The 22199-nt window shown below is 41.9% G+C and overlaps 1 protein-coding gene across 5 annotated transcripts in view; it reads left to right on the top strand.

The window, feature by feature from the left end:
* Positions 1–1092: 1092 nt before the first annotated feature.
* The window catches only part of prom1b (prominin 1 b), a 94545-nt gene continuing 73438 nt past the window's right edge, over positions 1093–22199 (top strand). For 2 of the 5 annotated variants that reach the window (XM_054735624.2, XM_054735621.2), the window contains exon 1: positions 1093–1652. In XM_054735624.2, coding sequence (XP_054591599.2) covers positions 1382–1652 — 271 coding nt within the window. In that variant the 5' untranslated portion in view covers positions 1093–1381. The remainder of the gene's footprint in view (positions 1653–22199) is intronic. The other 3 variants (XM_054735623.2, XM_054735622.2, XM_054735625.2) reach the window with 2 other exon arrangements.

Below are 22199 nucleotides of genomic sequence, written 5' to 3'. Positions count from 1 at the left end.
GTGTTACATAGACTCCACTTGTCAAAGGAGAAACTGGCAAGAATGTACCGGGGGTCCGATCCGACCTGCCCCAGATGTAAACAGGTGCCAGCCAACTTATGCCATATGTTTTGGTCTTGTCCCAGGCTGAAAGACTTTTGGACTAACATCTTTAGAACGTTCTCACTTATTTATAACGAAGACATGGAACCAATGCCTCTGACAGCCATCTTTGGTGTGGCACCGAGGGAAACTCGGCTAACAGCCTCTCAGAGGAAGGCAATAGCATTTACCTCATTGTTGGCCAGGAGACTTATTCTATTTAACTGGATAAAGGCAACACCGCCATCCCACAAACGCTGGTTGGAAGAAGTGATGGCACACCTCAAATTAGAACATCTCAGATTCACGATTCAGGGCAACACCAAAAAATTCTTTAAGGTCTGGCAGCCTTTCATTTCTTATTTTGAAGATAAGTTGCCGTCTACTCCATAACTGGCAACTCCCCCCCCCCCCCCCCCCCCCCTTATTTTTTATTTTATTTTTTTGTCTGGGTATAGTTTTATTTTGCATTGTGTTGTAGGATTTGAGTTTGAGCTTTTTTGTGTGAATGATATGCTTTTTGAAAACTTAATAAAAACACTTTGATTATTATTATTTTTTAACAAAGCCTCCTGGGATCAAGCTAGTTTACGGTGGGTTTTTCCTATTACACATTCAAGCTAGTTTTCGGTGGGGCATGTTTTAGCCTTAAATTACATGAAAAAAAATTGCGGTATTAGATCTTATATAAAAAACAAACCAAAAATGCCCAAACACGTATTTATTTTTTTGTGAACGTGAACTGTGAACGTTTAAGACAAATAGCAACACTTAAATCAACTTCCGAACTGGAAAAACTAATATCCGCGATAAACATCTGTTTTAGTACCGGAAGAGGTTATCTCTGCTTTCTGAATGTCCATATTGCTAGATATGCTGAGTTTTAAGGCGAAATCCTGGGGAATTTCGTCTAGAAATGCAATTACCTAACCGTGCGCGATCCCGCGGTGGCTAATCATTTTTTGGCAGCGAGTCGATTTATGGCACAACACCGGCGTGCGCGAGCCCACCCCAGCCTGTTGTTTGTGAGATTAGATTAGGCTGCTTTTAGCTCGCTGCCGGGGAGCGCGAGGACACCGAGAGAGTGAGAAGAGCACCCTTCAGCTTCCGCTGGTCCTCCGGGAAAGATGTCAGTGATGAGTCCATCCCGAGAAACCAGGAGCTAACTGGATGTTTGGTCAGAAAGTTTCCCTTCGGACGAAGATAAAGCCACCGAGAGGGACAGGTGTCAGCCGCCGGACTGCTAGCGGGTCAAACTCTTATTTTCTTTTCCAAGGGAGCAGGACTCTTTTTCCGAGCCATGTTGTGGACCAGGGGGCTCGTCCTGCTGCTCTGCTGGGGGGTTACCAGCGGCGAGCTACAGGCGGAGGAGAGGGACGGCGCCCGGGATGAGGTCAGGTCGGACTCCCGCAGACAGCGCTCCCCTCCTCCTGTGGAGCCGCTGGACTTTGGGTTTGTTCCAGCTGCGGTTTATGACACCCATGCCTATTACGAACCCGGGACCATAGGCATCCTTTTCCACGTGGTCCATGCGTTCCTCTACGTTGTTCAGCCAAACTCCTTCCCCAAAGGTGAGGACCTCCTCCACCCCCAGCTCATCTTTCACTATTCCCCATCCTTTCTTGAATTTATTAGAAACATCAGATTTTAATAAATCAGCCAATAATTAATTCCAACAAAGGCTATCTATGGAACTAATTTGTCTCAGAATTAATTTATCCTAATCTGGTCCATGTGACCTCTTTTCTTTACAGATAAACTTTTAGTAAAACACATGTAAAAAAAGTATATGGTCATGTAATAAAAGTAAAAAAAATAAATTTAATGCTATGGTAATACTGGGTATGCAGATTTATTTAATGGGTTGTAGCTTCTAAATTCACATGCAGACTAATTATTAGTTGGATGGGTTTGTTTTAGTGATATTTGTGATATTTAAAAAGATTTGTCTACAAAACAGGCTCAATAACCTTTGAATGAAGGACAATGCAAATGAGCTCATGGTAGCAGTTTATGGATTACAATTAATAAAGGTGCATCATATTTATAACATATTAAAAACATTAATATGTTTCTCTGTAGGAATATAAGCTGTGTTCAATTTAAACTGCAAAAACCTAATAAAATATTACTGTGTGTGTTTAAGTTTAACTTCATCTTATACCATCTCGGTCATAAATCTAAAGAAACTGTCTCATTCACAAGAGGAAGTTGGAATTGTGTTGATTATTAAGATCAATATTAGATAATTTTCTTTTTCATGTGTCTTATATGCATTGTTTGTCATGTGTGGCAATAGTCTAACCCACGACATACAGAATCAGTCCACGAACCAGGGTGAGAGTTTCAAAAAAACATTTATTAAAAGGGAAACTAAAAGAGCAGTGAGGAAGTCAAGCTGAGTTCTTCAGACAGGATTTCGGTGGGGGGATCTGGAGACAGAGGGTGTTAGGTCCGGTACAAGATGACTGATTGATATTTGGTCGGAGAGGACTTACGGTCTTGAAGTGTGGATGACTCGAGAGGGGAGTGGGTCCGGTCTGAGGACTAGGAGCTTACTTGTGGCAGGGTTCCTGAGCGCTTTAGGTGGAGGGAGCTGAGCATGGAGGTTGGTGTAGATCCGGGTGGGTTTAGGTGCGCTATCGGGAGTGGGGAGACCAGGGACGTACCGAGAGACGAGTGGGGTGACGAGGAGTTCCAGGTTGCCTTCTGTCTGAGGTGGAAGTGGAGCGATGTCTGCAGAGAGGGTGAACATGAGGTCAAACAAAAAATCTACAGCTAGTTCTCTGAATTGGCTGTTTGGTGATACCAAAATTGAGTTAATCATCCAGCGAAGTGAAGGCGTCTCTCAAGTGCTTAAAGTGCTTCCTACAAGGCACATGTAGAAGTTTCCTACAAGGAAATCGCTGACTTAGCTGAATTTTGTTTTGCGAAACTGAACTTCAGCGACCTATTTTACATCATACGTTAAATAGCAAAGTCCAAAAAGCACTCAAAACTTCAAACAAAAGGTTGTGGTGCTAGTTATTTGCACAGTGCTGCTGTGTGAGTGGGAATATATAGACACATACATATTTTTGAAAGGGAAATTAAACTTTCTGTGCAATGTTTTCTTCATTATAAAAAAACTGCTCACACTGTTGTGGTAGTGGTGGCTTGTGCTTGTTGAACCTATGAGCCTATTTTAGTAGCAGATTAATGGGACCATTAGCTATCATAGGTCATAAATGATCTCCATGGAGTCATGCTGTTAGACAGAGGTGGATAAGAGGTGGCCATGTAATCAATGGATAACTTCTTCAAACCAAGTTCTGTAGTTCAGTAGCACAGTGATCAATACACAGAGAGGTTGAACTATTAAAAGCTGTTTATGTGTCACATGTAGAACTGTAAATGGAGGATGGCACAGAGCAATAGGATTGAAGGTTTTACGTTGATGCTGTTTTGGTGTCCAGTGTTACCAACGCTGGCTGGGTAACCAGTTAGCAAATCAGTGATTAGAGGAGGCTTTCTCTGTCACCTGCATCACTACATAATACCTTAATCCACCGGGCCATATGCTGCAGCCTTTGTGGACTTTCCAGTGATTTACAATTACCCATATGCACAGGCAGAGCACATGTAGGGGACACCAGCTCACACATCACGCTAAGTATCTGACACTGCTTAAAATGTGCGGTGCACCTCATCTGCCAGGTCCTTTTGAGTCAGTAAATAAGTAAACAAACTCAGAGCCAAGCAGCATCAACAGTCAAGGAAATTTACGTGTAAGAAGCTTTTTATTTGTCTAGTACTTCAAGAAGACTTCAATGTTATCCTTCAAAAAATAATGATCCACATTCAAAGCGTAATAGTTACATTTATTTTTATATCTTCATCTTTTACATTAACTTTGATTTATTGAACCTTTGAATTGAATTGATTTGTGTCTGCATGAAAAGTAAAAAATATGCACATTAAATATGTCAAATTTCTTATAAAAATTTCTAATATCAATATGGTGTTTTGGAACACGTATTTTTATTCATCATGAGAGAGATGTGAATGTAAAATGAGATTCTTAAAACAAAGAAGTGATTTTATAATTTGGTCTATGACTCTGAACTTGAATGGTTTTCCATAAGAAATGAAAAAATTAGGGATGCTGGTATGGGTATCGGTGCTGATACCAGTACCAGTATTGATATCGGTAAAAGTTAACTGATACCAGGAACCAATACCAATGCAGTTACCTGAAAGTGGCTTCACTGTAACTTGTTGTTTCTGTTCACCTGATATTTTAGTTTTGTGATCATTTCTATTAATATGTTTTATTTTTCATCTACCTCACAGTCTTTTCCTGTTGAAACCAGAAAAGAAAAGAAAACCTGGATTCCAATTCATTACATTTTTTGTGTGGTAGAAGTATCGGTAATCGGTATCGACAAGTACACAGATCCAAGTATCGCCATCGTAACGGTTTGGAAAAAAGTGGTATCGATGAATCCCTAGAAAAAATGATAGCTAAAGTCAGTGTTGGGATATTTCATTTTAAAAATGAACTAGTTCAAAGTTCAGTTCATACATTTTAAAACAAACTAATTTTTTTGTTAAAAAAAATACAGGTCCTTCTCAAAAAAGTAGCATATTTTGATAAAGTTCATTATTGTCTGTAATGTACTGATAAACATTAGACTTTCATATTTATTTTATTCATTACACACAACTGAAGTAGTTCAAGCCTTTTTTTTTGTTTCTAATATTGATGATTGTGGCGTACAGCTCATGAAAACCCAAAATTCCTCTATCTCAAAAAATTAGCATATCATGAAAAGGTTCTCTAAACGAGCTATTAACCTAATCATCTGAATCAACTAATTAACTCCAAACACCTGTAAAAGATTCCTGAGGCTTTTAAAAACTCCCAGCCTGGTTCATTACTCAAAACCGCAATCATGGGTAAGACAGCCGACCTGACTGCTGTCCAGAAGGCCATCATTGACGCCCTCAAGCAAGAGGGTAAGACTCAGAAAGAAATTTCTGAACAAATAGGCTGTTCCCAGCGTGCTGTATCAAGGCACCTCAGTGGGAAGTGTGTAGGAAGGAAAAAGTGTGGCAGAAAACGCTTCACAACGAGAAGAGGTGACCGGACCCTGAGGAAGATTGTGGAGAAGAACAGATTCCAGACCTTGGGGGACCTGCGGAAGCAGTTGACTGAGTCTGGAGTAGAAACATCCAGAGCCACCGTGTACAGGCGTGTGCAGGAAATGGGCTACAGGTGCTGCATTCCCCAGGTCAAGCCACTTTTGAACCAGAAATAGCGGCAGAAGCGCCTGACCTGGGCTACAGAGAAGCAGCACCGGACTGTTGCTCAGTGGTCCAAAGTACTTTTTTCGGATGAAAGTAAATTTTGCACGTCATTCGGAAATCAAGGTGCCAGAGTCTGGAGGAAGACTGGGCAGAGGGAAATGGCAAAATGTCTGATGTCCAGTGTCAAGTACCCACAGTCAGTAATGGTCTGGGGTGCCATGTCAGCTGCTGGTGTTGGTCCACTGTGTTTTATCAAGGGCAGGGTCAATGCAGCTAGCTATCAGGAGATTTTGGAGCACTTCACGCTTCCATCTGCTGAAAAGCTTTATGGAGATGAAAATTTCATTTTTAAGCACAACCTGGCACCTGCTCACAGTACCAAAACCACTGGGAAATGGTTTACTGACCATGATATTACTGTGCTCAATGGGCCTGCCAATTGACCTTCCGGCTCTTGGAGAGTACAGATGCCTTTTCCTCCTCTCCTCCCTATCTTATCCCAAGGCTTTTTGTCTGTCTTTGGGTGCACGGTGCTTCTGCATTTTTTCTGGAAATGATTAAAAATGGACCTGGTCAGTTGGTCTCGCAATGCGATTGACACAATTTTTTCAATGATGAGAATGGGAGAAGGGGCTCCCGGATGCCCCTCTGGGACAGAGCCAGCTGGGCATATCATGGACTCCTGGAAACAGTGGAACCTGTTCTGCCTTTCTCAACTGTCTGTAGAGGATTCTGAAGACGTCTGGATATTCGTGGTGTTGGTGTCGGGATTCCTGCTGTTTGGCCTGAGCGGTTACCTGGGTTACCAGAAAATTAATTAGCTTTAGAGGGATATTGGCTCAATCCCGGAGCTCAGGGATGGATTACACCGCGCTGTGAATGCACAAACTCATATAATTGTCAAGATGAGTTAGGCCTGGGCGATATGGCAAAAAGAATGATCATGATATATTTTTCCATATCGTTCGATCTCGATTTTAATCACGATTAATTTTTACATAGACAGTTTAAAGCAGCTTAAAATGTAAAAATAAAGAAACTAGATATTAGTTAAACCTTTTATTGACATTCTGTGTGTCTTTAATGCTATACAGGTACAAAATAAACAAATTATTTGCTTTGGGAAAATTAACATACCCTAAAATGTGAACTTTTTTATCTGTGATATGTAAATGCCATTTATGCCATAGCTACTGGCACTTAATCTTAACAATACTGTTTAGCTACTTTGCAGGTACAAAATCAAACAACGGAAAACAAATATAAAATATGAAAATTAGCAGTGCAGAATTCTCTAATCAAATATTTTATGCAAACAATTACACACCTATAGACCAAAGTTTAAACTGTAAACCTGAATGTCAGTTTTGCTGTGCTATAAACCAACTGAATAAAATGTGCAGAATTTGTAAACACTTTATCTTAGATAACAATGCAGTATAACTATGTTGCAGCTACAAAATTAAACAATGCAAAACAAATACATATAAAATTAGAACTGAACTCAAATTAAACTGTATTTTTGGCAAAGAAAATCACACACCTAAAGAACAAAGTTTAAACTGTAAACCTGATTTTCAGATTTGCCATGTTACAAACCAAATGAATAAATTGTGCAAAACTTGTAAACACAATAGAACATAACACTGGTGCACATTACTTAGGACTACAGCCTGTTCATCTGTTTGACCAGACATGGAAACAGCAAAAGGCTTTTTGAAAAAGGTGCCAAGAGTCTTTTTTTGTTACATTCATTGGTGTAACTGAATATGTGGCTTCTGCTGAGGTAGTTGGTCTGGACTGGGAAGTCTTCCATTCATCCAGCATCTTGATTTTTACAGTCTCTATTTTGCCAGCCTGGACGTAGTTGGTCTTGAAGCGAGGTGCACATTACTTAGGACTTGGTGACAGATTTTTTGCTAGGAACACTAACTCACAGCATCTGGCTTTAAAGCTGCCCTGTGGCATGACACAATATTGCCACCTGTGCTAAAAGCCCTCTCTGAGGGTGAGCTAGTAACAGGAGGTACCGCTGGAGGTGAGCTAGTAACAGGAGGTACCGGTACAGAGGTACCGCTTTGCCAAGAGGCTAACTCTGGGATATGTTGTGGAGTGGATCTTCCACCATACCAGTGGATTGGTTTCACTGTCTGCATTTGGCACTTGCAGGTAACTGTTTAGTTCAGCCTCTACAGCTTGTTCATCTGTTTGACCAGACGTGGAAGCAGCAAAGGACTTTTTGAAAAAGCTGCCAAGAGTCTTTTTTTGTTACTTTCACTGGTGCAGCTGAAGATGTGGCTTCTGCTGAGGTAGTTGGTCTGGACTGTGAAGTCTTCCATTCGTCCAACATCTGAGACACAGAGTTGATCTTTAAAGCCTCTTTTTTTTGTCAGCCTGGATGTAGTTGGTCTTGAAGCGAGGATCAACAAGGGTTGCCATGCTCAGGAGGTCATCAGTGACATCATCATCATATTTTTCATTTAAGTAGCAGGTGACTGAATTCTTGATGGCCTTGGTAAGTTCTGTGTCAGTATCATCTGGCTTTAAGAACTCTTCATTAAAGAGCTGAAGGACAGGTTTCACACAAGAGATACTGACATATGCTTCTCCAGAAAGGGCGTCAGTAAAGTCAACCAGGGGATTCAGGGCCTTGTGGACAGACTCTAGAACATCTATGTCCTGCCATGAAGGAACCAGGTGCCTGTTTTTTCTGTCATCTGACAAAACCTTTGCAATGGCCTTCTCCTGCTCCAGAATTCTTGCAATCATTGCATGACGCGACCCTCCACCTGGTGGGGGATTCTGTGATCAACTTGTGCTTTGGCAGTTTAAGTTCATCCTGGGCAGCTGCTAGTGCTTTTTTCTTTTTCCATGAGTAAGAAAAAGCACTGACCAGTTTTTTGGACACACCAACAGCTCTCTCAGTCCTCTCGTCTTTCATGCTTCCACCTGAAAAAAATATTAAATAACTTAACAAATCTGAAAATTACTAGAATTGACAGAGACTGCAAAATGCAAAACCTACAAACTCCATAAAACAATTTTAGTTTGCATTTTTTCAAATGCTATTAATCAAGAGATAACCAAAAACTGGGTTCAGTAAGTGTCAGAATGACAACAAAAAGCTTTCAGTTGATCCAGAATGGTACGACAAGAGTCCTGATAAATACTTTTAAACCTCTTAGGGCCCTGTGTCCACACATATGTGGACATTGGCTCCTTACACTATAAAATGTTTAATCTTCACCTTAGACCTTTTTGTTATCATTTATAGACACGATATTGACTAAGTTAACTTTCTTTGTTTTCTTCTTTATAGGAAATTTGACAAATTCTTTATTTAATGAAATTTAATTTATTTTAATATTTGTAATTTTGTTTTTTAATGAGAGTAGACTACTCTGTAATAGTTTGATATACTTTTTCTTTTAAATCACAACAAATACAGGTTCAGGTCTCAGGAGGTTAACATTTCTCCTGTTGTAGCTTTCCTTCATTGCCTCCCTCTTAAATGTAATTATAAGATCCCCCTAATATTTAAAGCTCTAAAAACATATTTTCTATTTGCATTGCTTGTTATATATTAATATAGAACCAATTTCTTGATATTTACTTACCTATAGCGGAGTGCAGCCGGTGACCAAAACACTGAAGCCGAGTCCATCCTTGGAGAGCAACAGCTTTAACTATGTTGGCTCCGTTATCTGTTGTGATGCACACCTGGCGGTCTTTGCTAAGGTTCCATGATTCCAGTGCATCCTCCAGCCCCCAACTGATGATTTCAGCTGTGTGGTCCTCCGGAAAATATGCTGTCTGCAGGCATGTGCTTTGAAGAGTCCACTCCTTGTCAATGTAGTATATTGTTAGACTCAAATATGGCTCAGATGAACGACTCGACCAAAGGTCAGTGGTAGTTGCAAAGAATGAAACATCTTTGAGCTCCATCTCTAGCTTTTCTCTGCATTCATCATACAGCTGTGGCAGTGCGGTTTGAGAAAAATACTTTCGGCCAGGTATTTCGTACCTCTGGTCCAGCACTTTGATTAAATGCTTAAATCCTTCTTTCTCTACTGTGTTCAGAGGCATCATGTCTTTTGCGATACAAAAAGTTATAGCTTTTGTGATGGTTTTGCTTCTCTTTGAGTTCTGCTCGTACGGTGCAACAGCTGAAAATGACGAGATGATTGATTGCTGTTTTGGTTGTGCAGCTGCACCGCCAGTGCCAGCTGGACCACTACTAGCAGCCGCGCTAGTGCTAAGTCTACTTTGAGACAAGCTAACAAGTTGTCTGGACTCTGCTCGCATTTTCACGCTCTCTGTATAATCACTTGGGTGGTATTTCTTTAGATGATTAAATAGATTCGTAGTGTTGCCAGTTTTTGAAGGCACCATTCGCCGACATACCTTGCATATCGGCTTGATTTGCTCAACGTCACTTTTGAGATACCCGAACCACCGCCACACAACTGACGTTGAGTAACTTTTCTTCTGAACAATGTCTTCATCTCCAGAAGACAACTCCGAGTCATGACTGGGATCTACTTCGCTGTCTTCAGCTCCACGTTTGGCCATTCTGCTTAAACCTCCTCACCGAAGTAGCGGAGCAGGAAAAGTGTTATTGCAAATGCTCCTTCTTTTTGTTAAATGGCGGTGGGAAACCAACGCGCATGGAGGGTTAGCGCCCCCTACTGAGGCTGCAAACATCTGTTATTTCTGATCGAGACTCCCAGCTGATCACCGTAATTGAACTGAAAATGATCGTGATCACAAAGTACGATCATATGATCGCCCAGCCCTAAGATGAGTCGTAAGCTTGGAACTTTGGCTAAGATTCAGGCTCTGGCACAGAAGGTTGATTCAATCAAGGAGTGAGTTGACGGGACAGCATGGTTGGGAATAGATTAATTTACGCCATTATTGGATCTGGAAGGGTTGGAGACCAAGTCAAGTTGTCAACTTTATTCATAAAGCACTTTACAACAGCATAAAAGCTGACCAAAGTGCTTAACAAGCCAAAAAGAACAGAAGCTCCCTAAAAATTCTAAAAATAAGATAAAAAGTTCATCACAAAGTAAAAACATGATAAAACAAATGTATCAAACTGACATAAAAGCTACTAAAAACAGATGCATTCTCAAACTGAATTAAAAGCAACTGAGAACAGATGAGTCTTTAAAAGTGATTTAAAACCAGTGTAGCGGAATATAGTTGGTATATTCTTACACTTGTATTAAGGTCCAGAGATATCACTGATCCAACCCTGAGCTGGATCACTAATCTTTGGACCAGGCCCTTAGAATCAAAAGAGGTTGTTTTTACTACAGGGAATTTTACTCAAACACTTTGTATTGAATTAGAGACAAGAGGAGAGAGAGAGGTGGGACGTTTTAGAATATTTATTTTGTAATTATTCGAAACAGTCACCAGGACTAACTCTCTAATGATGGGTGCAGATGAATGTAATGCTGAAGTGTTGGTGTGTGTGTGTCAGTTCAGAATCTCCATCTGGTGGAGGCGAGACTGAGTGCGAGGTGTTGTTTGCCCTAACTGACCGAAGATGGATTTCAGGAGGAAGACACGAGACGCAATCTATGCCGAACTACGTACCATGCGGAGACTTCCGTGTTAGATCCGGATGCCGGGTTTAGGGACCCTCCTTGTGCTGGAACTGGTGAAACAGCGTCGGCAGCACGACAAACCAGTCTATGGATCGCCTCTCGGTACAACGGCAGGGTTCAGCGTCACGTAGAGACAGTTCAGCTTTTATTCTGAAGGAACCGTCGTCTTGTTGATAAAACAACAGAATTTTCCAGCTTGACAGTTCTCAGCTTAAAAGTAGAAAATACAGCTGGCCAGGCTGTACTTCACTTAGACATCAGATGGATTTGAGAGCTGGTTGAACTCACGTTGGAACTACGTTGAAACTTGCGGTGGAACTAAATTAAAGTGGAGTTGTTCGGTTTGATCAAGCTTAGTTGTTTATTATTCTTAGCCATTTATGATTCTTAGCCAATCGGAGTGGACAGATTAACTAAACACCAAAGAGCTCTGCCACGCATCAGAAAGGAAGTTCTGATTGGATGAGTGAACAATGTGTCATGTGTTTACCTTATGTGGATCAGGATGTCTAGCTCAGTTAGCCCAAAGTCCTGTTATTCATTAAACACATAAATCATAACATTGTGATTTCACAGATCAGTCACCTGATTATTATTGACCAACAGTTGTTTTGATTAGCTTTATTAGAAATAAAGTTCTTTGATTAACTAATGAAAAGTGTTCTTCGTCCTTCTTCTGTCTTCTTTGCTGGAATATAAACACCAGAAGCAAGCGCACGACCTTGGCAATTTATGCACACTGTCACTGTGTCAAAGGGCAGCTGTTAAGGGCAGAAATGGCATATTCATAATGCTACACCAGACAGTGCTGCTACTGAGCTTCTCTTTGTTCTCGGCACCTCCAGGAGAAACTGGTCGGCTGACCTCAGTGACCGAGACGGGAAGTGAGTAACTAAAAGTTCACACAGATACTGCAGAGCAAGGCCATGTACAGCTTTAAAAGCCAATAAATGAACCTTGTACTGGACCCTAAAATTTACAGGCAGCCAGTGCAGCGAAGCTAAAATTGGGATAATGTGCTCCCTCTTTCTCGAACCCGTCAATAGGCGTGCTGCTGCATTTTGCACCATTTGAAGACGGGAGAGGTGAGACTGAGGGAGACCGAGGTACAGTTTGTTGCAATAGTCAAGGCGTGATGTAATAAATGCGTGAATCACCATCTCAAAGTCATGACTTGAGAGCAGACGCTTAACCTTGGCGATCCTCCTTAACTGATAAAAACTAGCTTTGGTGACGGCACTGATTTGCTTTTCCAGAAGCAGATCACTGTCAAGCCGGACTCCCAGACTGGTTGCTACAGGTTTCAAAAATAGGGCTAGTGGACCAAGGTCAGCGGAACATGGCCCACTGGACACACTAGGACTAAAAAGCATCAATTCAATTCAATTCAATTCAAAAATACTTTATTAATCCCAGAGGGAAATTGATTGCTGTAGTAGCTCAGAATAATAATAATAATCAAGTCATCAAAGAGTTATTTTATATTACAATGGCTGTTGGCAGGAAGTATCTTCAGTAGCGGTCAGTGTTGCATCAAAACTGAAGAAGCCTCTGACTGAAGACACTCTTCCGTTGTCGGACAGTCTTGAGAAGAGAATGCTCAGGGTTGTCCATCATTTTCTTGATTCTCTGGAGAATCCTTCTTTGCATTATCTCCTCCAGCGGTTCCACAGTCGTCCCCAGAACAGAACCAGCTTTTTTTATTAGGCTGTTGAGCCTTTTCAGGCCCCTGCTTCTGATGCTACTAGCCCAACAGATGATGGCTGAAGAGATTACACTCTCAACAACAGACTTGTAGAAGATCTGCAGCGTCTTGCTACAGACGTTGAAGGACCTAAGTGTCCTCAAGAAGTGCAGTCTGCTGTGTCCCTTCTTGTAAACGGCTTCGCTGTTCTTTCTCCAGTCCAGTCTGTTGTCCAGGTGAACTCCAAGGTATTTGTATTCCTCAACCACCTCCACTTCTTCTCCCATGATGGAAACAGTGTTTGACTCCACCCTGTTTCTTCTGAAGTCTAAAATCATCTCCTTTGTTTTGTTCACGTTCAAGTTCAGGTGATTTTTTTCCACACCATGCCACAAAGCGCTCCACCAGCTCTCTGTACTCAGCTTCCTGTCCCATCTCTGATGCACCCGACAACTGCAGAGTCATCTGAGTATTTCTGTAGATGACAGGTCTCTGATTTGTACTGGAAGCCTGAGGTGTACAGGGTGAAAAGGAATGGTGACAGTACAGTCCCCTGTGGTGCTCCAATGTTACTGATCGCCTGTGCAGTTCTTCAGCCTCACAAACTGTGGTCTGTTTGTCAGGCAGTCTTTAATCCAGGCGATAGTTGAGGCCCCCACCTGTGTCTTCTGGAGTTTCTGGCAATGTACATCAGGCTGGATTGTGTTAAATGCACTGGAGAAATCAAAGAACATGACCCTGACAGTGCTGCCTGCTTTGTCCAGATGACAGTGGATTGGTTGAAGCAGCTGGATGATGGCATCTTCAACTCCAACTCCATGGCGATAAGCAAACTGCAGCGGGTCCTGATATGTCCTAGTTTGTGTAACCGGATTACAGGATACAATAAGATAATTAAAAGAAAAAATAAACAAATGGGCCAATAATTAGGTTCGGGGAGAATTGGAGGTTGTTTAAGAATGACTGGAGTCACGGGTATAGCATGAAACGGTTTATATACTAAATTTTAATAATAATGGGAAATATAACACATAAAGATAACACACAAAAACAGATGAAAACAATCGACAATAGTAAAATGCTCGGTATGAGATTGGATCATATGAGTCACAAGTCAGCCGGCGTCAAGTCAAATCCCCACGCTTGGGGTGAAAGTCAGAGTCCGGTGGTGCGATTTTTTCCTACCGCACCGTTGAGATTGTTCACAGAAGAGAGCAGTCTGCTCTTCAGTTACTTGAGATGTCCTGGTTCGTTCAGTGGTTAAGGCTCGCCATCTCCCTCATCAGGAAGAAATCCAGTTCTCGTTCCAAGTGAGTGATCATAGGAGTCGGGATCAAACCCAAGGAAAAAAAAAAAAAAACCCAGCCTGTAAACAACAGGACTGTTAGCGAGTTGGCATCGACCCTTCTCGTCACATCACAGCATAAAGTCTTACAGACTTAAACAAATGCTTCACTCTATTGGCATAGCCAATCATGTTTGGGTTCACAGTTCAACTAACATAACATCAATTTGATTGTCTATTAAAATAATTCTCAGTAGCTCTGGAAATATAATTACATATATGACAACAATTGTTCAGCTCAATAGGCTCAGTTAGATTCTATTACTCTACACTATTCAACAAGAAATACATTCATGACAACAAGGATACATTTAGTTGTGTTTCTATACAGCATTGTGACACCATGTTCTATAACAAAATTCAACAAAATATAAATTCTGGTCCTTTGGTCCACCTTTGTAAAATAATTCCTCCCTAATCAGTTAGCTTTTATTTATTTTTATTTATCTATTTTTTTTTATTATTAAATGTTTGGTTAAGGGACGCATTGCTAATTCTATGGCGTTAGCTATAACGCCCCTGAGGACCTTGTACATCTAGGCCGTACCACCATTAACTGGCGGTTTGAGCCGTTAACTCCTGGGAATCCCATATGCCCTACCGCCGTTAACTGGCGGTTTGAGCCGTTAACTCCTATATGCCCTACCACCGTTAACTGGTAGTTTGAGATGTTAACTCCTGGGATCTAACGTCTAGCAGCCCACTGCTGTCACCTCGGTTGCTGTAATTAGCTTTTTGAATTTAATAATTTACTGAATTTAATCTCATTCACTCACCAACGCGCTCCAACGGTTCCCTCCTACAGAGGATTGGTTCACTCTGTCGTCTCCACACAAATCTATAAGAATGGAATTAATTTGATAAGCTATTTAAGTTTCCTTTTTTTTTTTTAAGTTGCATCGTTAGCTTTTTCTCTTCTTTTTTCTTTACTCACCGCGTTGGTTCCAAGTTCCTAGCTCTTATTAGAAGGAGTCAAGTCCGCCTCTCCCTCTATCTATGCGGCACCCAAATCAGGGTTCTTCACGGCCTCGACCGTTGTTTTTTTTTCTCTCTCTCTCTCTCTCTAACCGCTCAGTCTTTGCTTTCTGTATCTGCGTGCTGCACAGCCGTTTGTCTCTCCTCTCGCTCAGCTGCGTCGCACGGTTTTATTTCGCGGAGGCGGGACTTATTTCTCTCAGCCAATGAAATTTCAGATTCCCACCTGGACCAATAGTATACAGCTTTCCTCTTCTGTTTCTGTTAGTGATGTTCAAGATTCTTGTTTTAACCGATGTTTAATATTAAACTCGTTATTTTAGTTATTCACCCTTCCAATAATTCATTATGAAATTATCTATTAGTTAATTAGATATCTATTAATTAGTATTGTTAATTTCCTTAATTTATATTTTATATTTTATCTAAATTGAGGATGGATCATATTAGTAAGCCAATTAGTTAATACCTCATTAAGGTTCTAGCTTCTGGGTTACATCCTCCCCCATTAAATATCATGCACGTCCCTGTGCATTGTTTCTACGGGGTACACAACTTCTTGAGTAAGAGAGTCAATAAAAGCTTTATTAAGTCCTTGGAAAAGGGACCTAACTACGGTCACTAGTGGATTGCCCAATTGAGAGTAAGTTAGTCTTTGAGGAGGCTGACTACTTCGTTCAGATCTCCTGACATACATCTCTGGTTGCACAGTATCATGCTCATCCGTTTCGGTTTGATTCTCAACTGAGACAGGACGAAGTGAGCTCTCTGTTTCCGACAGAGCTGATGAGCTATTCTCTAAGACTTTGGTCTTTTCAGATGTATGTGTCTGATCGTGTATGATGGGTTCAAAACTTACATCACGTTGCTGCGACTTTAGGACACCATCCAATTGAGGTAGGTTTGTGTTAGTTTCATCCCCCGTTTCTACGTCAGGTAAGTATACTTCGGTTTTTTTCGTTTTTTCAGGTAAGTATGTTGCTGCTTCTTTCACTCTTTCAGGTAAGAATGTTTCGGTGTTGATGCCTTTGTCAAGTAAGGACAATTCAGCATTTTCATTACCAGCTAAGGTTGGTTCCTTGCGATCCCCTGTGTGTAAGGATAGTGTGTTTTGTTGTTGAATATTATTTACCGGTCCTGAATCTGCTATGAGTTCCCTATTTGGCAAGGTGACAGCTATTTGATAGGATGGTCGGTTTAGCACTTGTGGAAGATCAGAGTAATAAAACTCATCTACCTCTTCGTCAAGTGGCTCATCTGGGTCAGGTTCTAAGGCTGAACTCTGTCTTGTATGAGGTCTGCTTGGTTTCGTAACGCGTTCTGTTTCATTTTCTAATGAAGAGAGAAAACCACAAGGCAGTAAAAGATCTCTGTGGAGTGTTCTGTTGGGTCCTTCTCCGTTCTCTGGTTTTACAGTGTATACTGGCAAGTTTTCCATCTGTTTGAGAACTATATACACTGTTTGCTCCCATTTGTCTGCTAATTTATGCTTTTCTCTTAAGCGAAGATTTCGGACTAAAACACGATCTCCCACACCTAGTGTGGACTCACGAATGTTTCTGTCGAACCGTTCTTTGTTCTTCCTCGCTGTTTTTTGAGAGTTTTTTATGACAATGTCATAACTCTGTTCCAGATGACTCTTCAGTTCTTTAACATACTGAGAATGAGTTATAGAGGGCTTGTTCAAATGCGGTAACCCAAAGGCAATATCTATAGGCAACCGAGGCTGCCTACCGAACATTAGCTCGTAGGGAGAGTATCCCGTCACGTCATTTTTTGTACAATTGTACGAGTGAGTAAGTGGTTTTACAAAATCGCGCCAGTGATGTTTCTCAGTGGCTTGTAAAGTTCCCAACATGCTGAGTAATGTACGATTGTACCGTTCAACGGGGTTGCCACGAGGGTGATAAGGGCTCGTTCTGACTTTACGGATACCAAGTAAAGAACAAAGTTCCTTGATTGTACGTGATTCGAAATCCCGTCCCTGATCACTATGAAGACGCTCAGGAAACCCGTAGTGGACTAAAAAATGTTCCCACAGGTTCTTCGCGACGGTGGTGGCTTTCTGATCTTTGGTTGGGATGGACACTGCATACTTTGTAAAATGGTCTGTAATCACTAAGACATCTTTAGTGTTCTTACTGTCTGGTTCTATGGAGAGAAAATCCATGCAAACTAACTCCATAGGTCTGGTGGTGGTAATACTCACCATTGGAGCAGCTTTGTCAGGGAGGGCCTTCCGACGGATACATCTTTCGCAAGTTTTAACTTTGATTTCGATATCACTAGCCATTCTTGGCCAGTAAAAACGGGACCGAATGAGATCTGTCGTACGTTCAACCCCAAGATGCCCCATATCATCATGTAGGCTTTGCATGACTGTTGAACGTAATGAATCAGGCAAGACTAACTGCAATGATGTCTCTGGTCCTAATTGGCGTCTCCGGTACAGTAAATCATTTTGAAACTCAAACCGTTTCCACTCTCTCAAAAGGTTAAGAACCACCGGGGGTTCTGCAATAGTATCAGTTGGCGGTTTATTGTCAGTCATAAGCAGCTGAATGACTCGGCCAATGGTTGGATCTTTCCTCTGCAAGGAGACAAGGTCAGCATGGTTATACTTGGGCACAGCAAAGAAACTGTCACTATTGTCTTCCAACTGGAATAGGTCTGGAATGGCCGCTGCAGACATGGCAAGTGACTGAACTAAACCACAAGGAGAATCAGTCTCATCCAAGACCATGTGCTTTTGGCATGTTGCCTTCACTGCTTCGGCTTGAAGTTGAAGCTCGACTTCTTTGACAGAGGATAAAAGATGAGATCGGAACTCATCTAGTCGTTGGCATTCCTCAGTGAATTTTGAGTTGTCTTCAGGTTTATCATGCAGCCTCCTAGACAGGCCATCCGCGTCAACGTTCTGTGTACCTGCACGGTATCTGATGTCAAAATTATAGGTGGACAACGCAGCTAGCCAACGATAGCTCGTTGCATCGAGTTTTGCCGTTGTTAAGAGGTAAGTTAACGGATTATTATCAGTAATGACAGTGAATGTGTTCCCATACAAATAGTCATGAAACTTATCTGTTATGGCCCACTTTAAGGCTAGAAACTCCAACTTGTGCGCAGGATACCTAGTTTCACTAGAGCTTAAACCGCGACTTGCATAAGCGATTACCTGTGTGACACCGTTTTGCACTTGGTATAGCGCTGCACCGAGTCCGGTCGTACTAGCATCTGTGTGTACTAGATATGGGAGTTTTGCGTCAGCGTAGCCAAGAACTGGCGAAGTGGTAAGTTTTTCAATAATAGTTTGAAAGGACTTCTCACAGTCTTGGCTCCAACGATTCCCAAAGGGTTCTTTGGGGTTCAAGTACTTTGATCTACATGGTGGTGTTTTAAAGTTTTTCCGTTTGGGTGGATAACCAGCCGTGAGAGATGTTAGTGGCTTGACAATATTTGAGTAATCTTTAACGAAGCGTCGGTAATAACCGGTAAATCCTAAGAAAGATTGGAGTTCCTTCAAAGTCTGAGGCTTCGGCCATGTTTTGAGTGCTTCCACCTTATCTGGATCGGTTTTTATGCCATCTCGAGATACTATATGTCCAAGATAACGCACAGATGTCTGGAAAAAACGACACTTATCTGGTGATAGCTTGAGTCCGTATTCTCTAAGCCGTTCAAGAACGTGAGAAAGTCTGGTTTCGTGTTCTTCCAAGGAGTTGGAAAAGACGATCAAGTCGTCTAGGAAAACTAACACTTCCTTCAGATTAATGTCCTTCATACACTTTTCCATAACCCGTTGGAAAGTGCTTGGAGCATTTGTTATTCCTTGTGGCATACGGTTAAATTCATAAAACCCAAACGGGCAAACAAAAGCAGTTTTAGATTTATCCTTTTCACACATCTCTATTTGATAGTAACCTGACTTGAGGTCCATCACAGAAAACCACTGTGATCCAGCGAGAGCAGAAAAGGACTCCTCCAAGTTAGGCAGGGCATATGCGTCGCGAATGGTTTGCAGATTAAGCTTTCTATAGTCTATACATAGACGTACCTCACCATTCTTTTTCCGAACTACCACTATTGGTGAGGCAAATGGAGACTCCGACTCTCTTATTATACCGGTTTCCAAGAGGGCTTCCAAATGTTTTCTCACGGCTTCATAATCATGTGGATGGATCGGCCGAGATTTCTGTTTGAATGGGGTCTCGTCTTTTAAGTTGATGTGATGTCTTATCTGTTGTGTATGACCAAAATCAAGATCGTGGTGCGAAAACACATCGGAGTAAGTGTTAAGTTTGTTGGTGATCCTCCCTTTCCATTCTTCGGACAAGGGCGAAGTACCGAAGTCAAAACTGAGAGGAGGGTTTGAAGGTGAAGTCTGTTGCTGCGAACTACACGCCGCAAGTACTTTCTGATCACTTTTGTCAGGTTCTGGATATGGCATAACACGATCGGCTTTAACTAACTCAGCGATCACACAGTTAGTGGGTAATGTGATGTCATGGTTAGTTTCGTTTCTTAGTACAACAGGTACTTTGTATGGACCATGTGAAGGTAAGGAAATGAGGCAACAGTCTACAATTATACCCCCTGGTAGAGAACCATTGGTGGGTTGTTCAATGAGTGCATAAGGCTCATGCTTGTTTTGGCTGGGTTGCATAAACCCTTCTAGTAACAGTTTTTTATTTGCAGGGAGAACTTCTTGGGTTCTCCCTCGAAGCTTCACCACACCAACTCGTCCATCTTTGCTTTGTTTTTTTCTGACTGCTAAGGCTTTTAGCACGTGTTGGTACCCATAAGAGAGTGCCTTGGAATCAGGTAAGTTATTGGCAGACAATTGCTCATACAAAGGATCGAGTGTGTTTGTGCCAATGAGTAGTGGTGTATCAGAGTTTGAGCTTATATCCGGAACCACTAACGCAAGGGTAGGTAACTCAAGTCCAGACTGATCGAGCTCTTTTGGAAATGTGACACTTATCTCTATGTATCCTAAATAAGGAACTGCTTGACCGTTTGCGCCCTCGACTTCTAACAGATTACTGATGGGTTTAATTGAGAGGTCAGGTAAGTGTTGTTGGGGTTATTAGGAGCGAACAATTCGTAAGCTTTAACTTACTTTTGGATTCTTCAATAAATTCTGTAAATATGGAACTATTTACTGATTTATTAATTAATTAAGATATTCTTAGATATCTTCGGGGCACCACCCTTTAATTAGAAAGGGAAATGAATCCAAAACTCTTATCAGTCTTTCTTGAAGTTCGTAGAATCCTCGGAGCAGAGACTTCTCTTCGACACAACAAAGCTACTGGACACAAAAATCTGAATTTTATAACATTTAATTAACAATTTGTCAAATGAATAAACAGTGGAATAGATGAATAATAACCGTGTGATATGATTGAAGATGGATGTGTTTGCATGTGATGGAGGATGTATGAATGGGGTCCTTTGTTCTCACAAAGGAGTAGTGTGTGTGTGTGTGTGTGTGTGTGTGTGTATGTGTGTGTGTGTGCGTGTGTATGGATTCAAAATGGAGTCTTGAATACAAGATGGCTGACCCCTTTGTCTGGCTAAAATGTGGGTGGCAACTTGCACTTTAACTTCCAAAGCACTTAGAATCAGTAGTAACTTAACCTTAAATCACTCAAAACATTTCAAAAGATCATGAAACAACACAAAAGATTAATCACAAATTAATATCTTTTAGTTTCAGCCTGGCCATGACAGAAACCATTTTAAGATACCAAACAATGATCAATAAGCAGTTTATTCTTTCAAAATGACCCGACGGACGTGTTTGGGACGAAAGAGGAAAACACGAAGCTACTTTTTAAGCAATAGACGCGGTTTATTGCTTATTCGAGACTATAGAGGAAACGGGAGAAGGAAAGAATGAGAGAAAGAGATGAGTTTCTGATCACCAGAACAGTGAAGCGTCCCTCACTGTTTTGATTTGACGGTTCTCCGTGTTTCTCCGCAGTTTGGCGTCGTCCGTCGGTTTGATGCTTTCTCCGTTGTTTACCTCCATGAGTGTTTCTCCACGGGCTGGACAGAGACAGCAAAGTTTCTTTCTGTGCTGAGTTATAACTTACAGCGTGCTTGATGGAGTTGTTGCTTTCCTCCGCAGTTCTGTGTCCTCAAACATCAGCTGGAGGGGAGCAGAAACGAGCAGATCTGATGGGCTTGCAGTTTAGTTTCCAGCAGTTCCGTGGGCTCAACTTGGCACTTAGAGCTTCCGCGTGCTCAAGTTGTCGGAGCGTTGACAAGCGTGTCCTTACCGCCAGGTATCCTGGGCAAAAGAACGAGGATTCTTTGTCTCTGCTGAAGATTTATGGTCTTAGTTCGCGGGAAAAGCTCCACGGCTTCCCGCACATGCGCAGAACGTGTTTCTGGTACTAGGCGGTGACGTCATCACAATGCTTCCGTGTGCAAAGCATCATGGGAAATGAAGTTTCTTGGCGCTGATGTGATTATTTGCTTTTCAGAGCAATTTAAGCACAGTCATTTTGGAGAAAATCACTGCATAGTAATTTCCTCATGAGGTCAGACCCTCAACATTCCCCCTTTTGGTTTCGGGGATCGCGCCCAAAGCTCGATCGTCGGAAGCACAGATGGGTTTGTTCCTCATGAACGTAGGTCGACTTGATTGTCGGAAGCACAGGTGGGTTTGTCCCTTAGGACGTTGGTCTCCTTGGACGCCTTTGTCTTTGGTCTTTGTCTTGGATCCTGGCGCCTTTGGTCTTTGTCTTTGTCAGGCACAAAGAGGATAGGAAACGGGATAGTCCCCAACGCGCATAACGAGAAGAAGCCACTCACGCAGGTGGTACGCAATGATGATGTCGTCCATGCGAGAGGTAGTAGTGTAGAAGGAGGAAGGTCGGTGGGCGGTTAACTCCACGAGTGGACACAAAGGCATCTCACCGCCGGCCATACAGTTCAGTTTATGGAGCACGCGGTGATGTACGAGGTCCATAGTTCGCAAACGCGCATTGACCTATGTGGTCCCAAGATTCCCCCCTTTTTGGTCCAAAGGGTGGATCAGGACAGTCTTTGGGCTAAAACAAGGACCATAAAACTAAGAGGTACTACAATGTGCTGGTGCGTCAGACAGAGTCATTGACAGACTGAGCTGGGCCGGCACATAACCACTAGTTAATATGTGACCAAGTACGAAACAAAAATACAGAAAACCCCCAAAAAA

Source organism: Nothobranchius furzeri, chromosome 7 (assembly GCF_043380555.1).
Source record: "Nothobranchius furzeri strain GRZ-AD chromosome 7, NfurGRZ-RIMD1, whole genome shotgun sequence".
In the NCBI taxonomy this organism is placed as follows: Eukaryota; Metazoa; Chordata; class Actinopteri; order Cyprinodontiformes; family Nothobranchiidae; genus Nothobranchius; species Nothobranchius furzeri.
This window is presented reverse-complemented; position numbering and strand designations above follow the sequence as displayed.